Source organism: Chaetodon trifascialis, chromosome 11, assembly GCF_039877785.1.
Source record: "Chaetodon trifascialis isolate fChaTrf1 chromosome 11, fChaTrf1.hap1, whole genome shotgun sequence".
NCBI lineage: Eukaryota > Metazoa > Chordata > Actinopteri > Chaetodontiformes > Chaetodontidae > Chaetodon > Chaetodon trifascialis.
The window spans coordinates 8,426,953-8,435,301 of NC_092066.1; the positions used below are offsets into that span (position 1 = coordinate 8,426,953).

Below are 8,349 nucleotides of genomic sequence, written 5' to 3' on the forward strand. Positions count from 1 at the left end.
CAAAGACAATGGTTTTATCTATCCTGTTCCCTATCTGGAGTCCTAAATTAAGACCATAAAACATGCTCCTTCTTTGGTCCAAAACAGAACAACTGTGCTTTGGACATCAAACTGCTGTACGCTGAAATTCCTAAAAATATATATGAAGCATTCCTTTTAAGAAATTACAGCCAAAGATAACAAATTCCAAAGCAGATAAAGCTGACAGAAATGAAAAAGCACTCAAAGTGAACTCTTATAATCCACTAACAGCCCCCCTCCACCGCCACCCCCTCTCCAATCCTCCCCCCATCAAGCAGCCACAGAAGCAGTACTCACCCAGGAGACATTTTTATTCTTGGGCACTTTTGACATGGCTGGAGGGCGGTGAGGCCACAGGCCCGACTCCCGAAACACTCAGCGTCCTCACACACGCACACACTCAGATCCCAGTCCACCTTCAGCAGCAGCAGCAGCCCGCTCGGAGATGGAGACGGTCTTTTCATTTGACGTCCTCCACTGTTTCCCCCTGTGCCAACAACCCTCACCAGATTTACATCTGCCTGGAGCGTCGCCCTCCAATCACACCCGACTAAACATGATCCAAAACTGACTCAAGAAGGAGGAGGAGGAGTGGGAGGAAGAAACAAAGACAGGATAACTCCAAAAGTGCCTGTCGGAGGCAGAGATAGAACATGCAGGAAAGTTCCTTCAGTCCTTCACCTGAATCTTCCTCTTCCTCCTCCTTGTCAGAGACTGTCTGCGCTCTTCAGATTCATAAAGCTTGTACAGTATGACTATGCAACCCAACATCTGGCTGATGCCCCTCCTCCGTGATGCCGGAGGCTGGGGCCAGCAAACGGCCAATCCTGCCCTCCTAACATCTGGGAGAGGAGAGGTTGAGAGGAGATGGATGGAGGGGGAGAAGTGAAAAGGAAGGAAGAGAGGAACATGGTGATAGGAGGAGAGAGAGGAAGGGGAGCAGAGCTGAAGAGATGGAAGGTTGCTGAGTAAGTAAGGATGGTGGGAGATTGAGTGAAGGTGGAGGAGGTGGAGGAGGCAGGACAGACGACTGGAGAGGGCCAGTCAGTTGAGGGCAGACACAGACTGGAGGGCAGGTTACTGATCCCTTCCATGAGATTAAAAAAAACATGTTACATTGAATTGGTTGTTGTGAATATTTCTCCATAACTTGCCCTTTAATTTCCAGAAAGACAGAAAAGAGACAGAAACAACAAGCACATTTGTAATTCTGCGTACTCTGTTCATGTCATCTCGCGTGTATGTGTTTGATTGTAATCGCGCTGCTGAGCTCCACGGCAGTGATTGGTTAGAGAGGATGAGATGGATTGACAGAATAAGAGATTGATGGTATTATACATGAGTGTCTCTCTGCCAATCCCAAATCCCAAACTCGGTGTTTTCATGAGCCCCTTGATAATGTCCTGAATATACTGCACTCACGGGAACTGCAAATTATGCAATACATGTGTTTTTAAAGGAGCAGTTCAACATTTTGGGAAATTCGCTACTAACTTTCCTCATGAGGGTGAGATGAAAAGATCAATACTGTTTCACATCTGTTCTTAAAGCGCAGCTCTGGGGCCAGGAGATTATTAGCTTAATTTAGCATAAATGCAAGCAGGGACAAACAGCTGGCTTGTCTCCCCAGAGGTCAAAAAGTGTAGGTTACACATCCATAAACAAGCAGAAATCTGAAAACAACATGTTTTGGTTTTAAAGGGATTTACATGATGTAGCCTAACACAGCAAAGTGCAGTGATTTCTCAGAGTCTTGTCGCTGATTGTCTGTTGATTGAATAGATGGATCGTTAATTCCACCTAAAACCACAAACGGGCTCCTCAATATGTTTCTATTTTACAAGAGGAAAAGATTTGAAGATTTGAAATTCAGATCTTGACAGACCTTCTATATAGTTGCTAAGCTATAGTTTAGTGAATGGTTGTTTTTACAGTCTATCAGTTAAACAAAAAAGTGTAAACTAGTCAATTTTGAGGGGTTGGTGAGCGATTTTCTGAACTTCAGAGAGAACCAGGCTAGCTGTTTCCCCCTGCTTCTAGTCTTTATGCTAAGCTAGGCTAATGCCCTCTTGGCTCAGATCCACACTTAAAGGACCAGTGTTTAGGATTTAGTGGCATCTAGTGGTGACCTTCACCTCAACCTCTTTCCAAACATGTAAGAGAACCTATGGTGGCTGCGCAAAAAAAGGAACAGCCCTCTTGGTGACAGTGTTTGGTTTGTCAGTAGGTATATAGAATTAATTGAAAACACAACATTTCTTATTTTCAGGCTATTGTACACTAATGACAACATACTTATGAATATTCAGTTTTTACCAATACAACACCCTAAATCCAACACGCCAGACCTTGAACACACAGACAAGTGTGAAAGAGAGCGACTGTTCCTTTAAATGTAAAAATGGATTCAAACTAATAGACTCTAATTACTTTGATTGATTACTCGGACTGATTATAGAAAATATATCACAACCTAAATGCATCTTCTATTCAGACATTTAATTCAAGAATTGCAACAGCTTATCTTTTTCCAACTTTATAAGCAATTAATGCAACCCCCCTCCATGCGACCCCCCCACCACCACCACCACCACCATTTTACTTCTAATGCATTGCAATTCTAAGAATAAATAAATAGCTGAGGCAGAGCAGCCCCGAAGAGCTTTTTTGGTTCTACACAGATACTCATCTGTGATCTACAATTCCATCGCCTCCGGTGAGGCAGGAAATAGCGGCGTGAGTGTTGAGTGTGGAAACAAGTCAATACTGAGCTTGCAGCGTGTTTACCAAATCCACAGGATTTTGATTCAGCGTTATAATCAATGTCCACCTCAGCACCGTATGGATCTGTGGTCCTTGTAGACTCACCCCGACAGAAGAAGGCTACAGGAGGAAAAGGAATCACAACTACCTCTGCAGCATAAAAAATTCAAGGGAACACGTTGCATCCTGCACATGAAATAAAACCAGAGGCTGAAATGTGCTACCACAACCAGAGAGGTCCAAAAAACACTGGAAGTACTGGCGTGAGCAGAGCTAATTGTATTTCCTGCAGGTTAAAAAACTCCATGAGAAGGTGAACATTTTCCACACGTCCTCTCCGCTCCAGATTTAAGACTTGATGCAGTTAAATACACATTTCAGTCATCAGATTTTAAACTCTTCTTCAGGTAAAAACAGAAACTCGCTGTCACTACCTCTCTATGCCTCTCCCAACAGTCACCTAAAGTGAGGTACGATTGTTGCCAAACGTTTTGAACCTGTTCAGGTGTACAGCAGGTGAATCCAGGTCAGGAAATGTGTACAGGAAAATACACATGAAAAAAGGTGGGGCATTTGTCACATGTCATTGTTCCCCTTCCCCTCTCTCTCCTCACATTTCCTGTCTGCCTCTTGACTACAAACACAATCAATCAAAGGCAAAACACCCAAAAAATAAAAAGTGAATTTCCCTCCTCACTGCAGCAAATCTTCATGCAACATTTGTTGACATCTTTTGGCAAAAGAACTTGCATGTTTCACTGTCTCATCTGGAGACAGACACCAAACAGAAACAATGACAATCAACAACCAAATGCTACACTTAAAGATCTAAGAAACTGCATATTCCATCCTCTGAAACATCTTTGCTTTGTTTCTAAGGTTTTAGCAGATTTAGATAACGTGGATGGCGTCGTCCCGCCCTTCACCTGTTGGCCGGGCCGTCCTCACACTCAGCGTTATGAAAACAGCAGCAGCTAAGCAGAGAACAGTAAGATGTCTTAAGCTCCTTCTCCAGCCAGGCAAGCACTTAAGGTAATCCAGCTCTGTCCTCTGCCAGCAAAGGCCACACCTGGAGGAACACTTCTAAAAAATATGAATCTGAAATTACAAGTGGAAAATAAGTTTTTGAACAAAATTGATGTTACTTCTGAAAATCATTTTGATGAACTCTGAAAAAATTATATCAGGTGCCAAATCAGAAATGTCTTCTAAACCAATGTCTCCCAGTCTTTTTGGTTTATGATCCAGTATTTCATATTAAAGAAGCAAAGATTAGAGAAAGATCTAAAAATCTTCTTAACATTTTAAAGCACTTTATCATTCAATATAACAACTTGGTGCAGCAACTTGAGTGTAAAGAGCAAAAACAAGCTACATGCTAGCAAACATTGCAGGGAAGGTGATTTGCAAGTCATAGAAGCAACTTTGTGAAATATTTGACAGTGCTGTAGATAACTGAAGATACCTCACACCCACCCACCGCCATCGATTGAGGGTCTCAAGAACCAGCCAGAACATATTCAAGAAGTCTGTTATTCCCTGTGCCATACAGGGGTTGAGCACAGAATGACTGCATCAGGGAACATGTGTTATTAGATTGCTCTCTGGTATCATCTATATAACCTTTGCCCATCTGCACCTTTGTATTTTGTAAATTTTTTATATATCTATATTTTTCTTTATGCCTCCACGGTGGTGCCAGCTGTGGCCAGAGGCATGATGTTTTTAAGCTGTCTGTCCGTCCATCTTTACATCCTCAGGAATGCCTTGAGGGAATTTCTTCAAATTTGGCACAAACGTTCACTTGGACTCAAGGATGAACCGATTAGATTTTTGTGGCCAAAAGTCAAAGGTGCCAATGCTTTTGTCCATAGCTGAAGAATTTATATGCTAATTATGACAAAATTTCACACAAATGTCTCATAGGATAAAAAGTGATGACATTTTATATCCAACAAATCAAAGGTCATCTTCATTGAAACATAATGTCCTGCAAAAAGGCCATTATTCAGCACCATAACTCAGGAACAAGGGGAGACCTTGAAAATGTGGTGATTGTTTAGATGTGTGTGAAGCATCCACGATTACATTTGAAGCTAAAATTTGTAGCTTCTTTGCAGCAACACCCATATTTGAAGCGTTGTAGTTCACCACATTGATTCTGCTGATATTGATCTTCAGGTGATGTTGTTGCACCATGAGATGAAGCTCTCTATCAGTCCGCTGTAAAAATCGTCTCTAAATGAAGAAAGCATGTTTCTCACTGGAAACGTCAATATAGAGATAATTCTATTTTGTCCCAAAATACACTTAATACCTCAATCCTTCAAACTTTTCATGGGATACATTAAATGAGCCTGGACAGACATGGATGTAAACAGCAGCTTGACTGGTTGGCGGAGGCAAACAGCCGTGAGGTGGCAATTCTAATGGTTTAATGGTGTGTTGTGCTCTGCGTAGTGTATGAACCTCTGCTGTACTCCGGAGAAGCCAAAGACAAAGTCAATTAATCATCTCGTTTAAATCTCCTTCATGACTGTGTTGTCGGAAATGCAAAACATAATGTGCTGTAGCAAACGGACTGAAAATAAAGGATGAGTAATGTACTTGCACCACATGAGGCACAAAGGCGTTAACCATGTATCATAAGCTCTTCAAGCCCGAGTGCATCAAAGCAACACATGTTGCAGATTTTCCGTATATTTACATGCATTTTCTCAGCTCAGGGTTTTTAATTTCACTAAGCTGTAAGCACATGCAATCAATGACACTACGCTGAATGCGGGCACCAGGTCCCACTTCTTGATACTGCTTTTAGCTGTGTGTGGCTTTTCGATCCAGTAAGTTTCTTTCCTGCCTTGTTGCTGAGGTGGGCACACATTGCATGCAGCAGCACAGATTGTGGTAATCTGTGAGGCTCTGCGCTGACAGCCTATTGAGTGTTGAGGGCTGACAGTAAGCCTATTTCATGTAGGAATGTGGTTACGATAGGGTCCTCTGCAGTCAGCGCCATCACACAATGCACAGCTCTGAGACTCTATTGCCTCAGCTGCAACAGGACTTAACAGAGGTTGGGGTAGACACATGAAGGGAAAAAAAACAACAATGACTGTAGTGGTGAACCAGCAGACAGACTGGGAGAAAGACTCACAGAGAGGAGAGGAAGGACAGGAAGAGAGAGTCAGAGGGAAGAGAAGAAGAAATAAAGAGGAACAGGTGGAGGAGAGGAGTGAGACTGTCCTCCCTGCTCCTCTCTGTCATTGAGAGGACAGTAAAACCTGGCCTGTAATGAGATAACTGCACCTGTCTGTCCTCCCCCGCTCATCTCCTCCTTCAGACAGCTCAGACAGGACAGATGATGTGAGGAGAACAGCTCTTCTAAGCAGCTGTCATGTATTTAAAACCACCTTATCGCTGGTGTGCAAAAATAAACATTTTGCATGCACTGTTCACTCACTTGGTGAAATCAAACTGTTGCCTCACAGTGGAAAACAAACCAGGTGGTGAAACCACCAGAATCCCGGTTTATTGGCTTTAAGGTAATGTTTTCTCAGAGTCCTGTAGTGGGATCAATACTGCGAGCTCTTTGACAATGCCATCGTCTGCCCTGATAAACTGCAGCCCGGCTGAAAACTCACACAGAGCGTCACTGAGTGGTGAACCCTTTAGCAGAAAATAACAGGTTGGAAGAGTCACACTCACTGCTAGTAGCTATAAATGTGAATGCATCATCAGCATTATTTGTAAAAGTGACTGCACACACAATACATGCAAAAATCTGCCAGGGCACGTGTATCAAGATATCACTGTTGCTATGGGATCAACAACATGGGGATGGGTGCTGCAAGTGATGCTGCGATGGTCACTTACATAGGTGGACTGCACTCTCCGCCAGTGTCCCAGCCCACAGCAATACATCAAGACATCCAGTTGGGGGAAGAGGAGGGGACAGGCCGATCAAGCCTCCGGGGTGGGTCGTCTCAGGCCAGGCTCACACACAGGATCCTCATCGCACAGGTGATCCACCTGATCGCCAGCTGTTCAGCTGAGTTGGGGGATCCCGCAAAAAGAAAAGGAATTTAATCTCTTATGTCCTCAGGTTCTCGCAGGAGGGGGGTCACCTGGGGGTTCAGTGCCTGGTCTCTCTCATGAGTTAAGTCCTCAGACGACTCCAAGTGATCCAGACACCAAAAACGTCTCACGGCGTCTTCAAAGTCCTGCGCTCCTGAATCCGGCGGCTGTCCCAGGGACCAGGCTGATGTGCTGAGGAGTGTGTGAGGTTCGTATGTCTTCTCCTGTTAATGTGTGTGTGTGCTCACCTCATCTCAGGACAGGTGGTTCATCTGCCATCCTGTGTTTATTTACCCTCCCACTACCCACCTCACCCCTCGCTCTCTGTCCCGACTCACCCTTTCGAAATAAACCTCCCTTCCAGCCTCCCCCGTCTTAAGCCCCCTGAATAGTCTTGCTACAAAAACTAAATGTCATTTTCTTCTGTGTGTGTGTGTCTCTCAAGTCTGTTCGGATGTATCCAATCAGAGCTCTCGCATCACTCCACATCCGTCTTGCCTGTATCCCTGTCTATCCCTCCCTTGTGAGCCCACCCTGGGAGTCCAGATACAGAGATTTTCAGGTTCTGTGCAATTCCTATTTTCTTCCTCCTCAAAACCCCCAGCTCTGTAGCTCCTCCTCCTCCAGTATCTCTCCCTCTCCCTCCACCACGCGGCTTCCTTCTCTCAAGGGTCCTCTCTCATCAGGAGCGTTCCTGCTTACCTGAGTCACTCCTTGCACTCCTGTTGTGACTGTGTATGCACGTGTGTGTGTGTGTGTGTGTGTGTGTGTGTGGAGGCTGCAGCTGAAGCTCACCACTCTCCCCCTCTCTCTGTTGCCATGCTAGAGCAGGTAACATTCGGCTAGCGCAGGAGACACACAGCCTGAATTCAAATGCGCCTCCAGCCTCGCGGATTTACAAAGCCTCCACCCATCCTTAACAGCAGCCCCCATCTCTCCCCTCCTCTCTCTATCTGTCCGCTCTTTTTTCTCCCTCTATCTCATTCTCCTCATCTCTGTCCACAATGTCTGCTCCCTCTCCCTCCACTGTTGCTTCCTTTCATGTCATCTCTCCTCTGTGCTGTCGCGCTCTTTCTTGTTTTTCGTGTTACCTTGAGAGCGGGATGAGGAGACTCTGGGGGTAATTCTGCTTCGGCTCAACGCTGCAAAAAAAACCAAAAATAAAATAAATAAATAAATCTGGCTTTTCAAGCCATTTCTACCTAGAATTTAGTTCAAAAATCTTTTGACACAAGTGAAGAAAATCTGCAGTCAGAATATTCCAACCTGTTTCCAAAAGAAATCAGCTTGTTTGTTAAAGGCTGCACCTATGCACAGTGATGCCAAAATGCTAATATTAGCATGCTAACTTGCTCACAATGACAATGTTAACTTGTTCATGATTAGCAAATAATGATCACATCATTGTAGTTAATTAGTTATTAATGATTAAAGAACTTTTTCAATATAGCAAAGTTTATTGTTATAAAACAAAGTATTTCACAATAAAACTTC

General features: G+C 44.0%; 1 protein-coding gene across 2 annotated transcripts in view; it reads right to left on the minus strand.

Annotated features, from left to right (window-relative positions):
• The window catches only part of cacnb2b (calcium channel, voltage-dependent, beta 2b), a 38,358-nt gene extending 30,519 nt beyond the window's left edge, over positions 1 to 7,839 (minus strand). For both annotated transcript variants that reach the window (XM_070973728.1, XM_070973727.1), the window contains exon 1: positions 6,655 to 7,839. In XM_070973728.1, the coding sequence (XP_070829829.1) occupies positions 6,655 to 6,702 (48 nt within the window). In that variant the 5' untranslated portion in view covers positions 6,703 to 7,839. The remainder of the gene's footprint in view (positions 1 to 6,654) is intronic.
• Between the last annotated feature and the right edge of the window lie 510 nt (positions 7,840 to 8,349).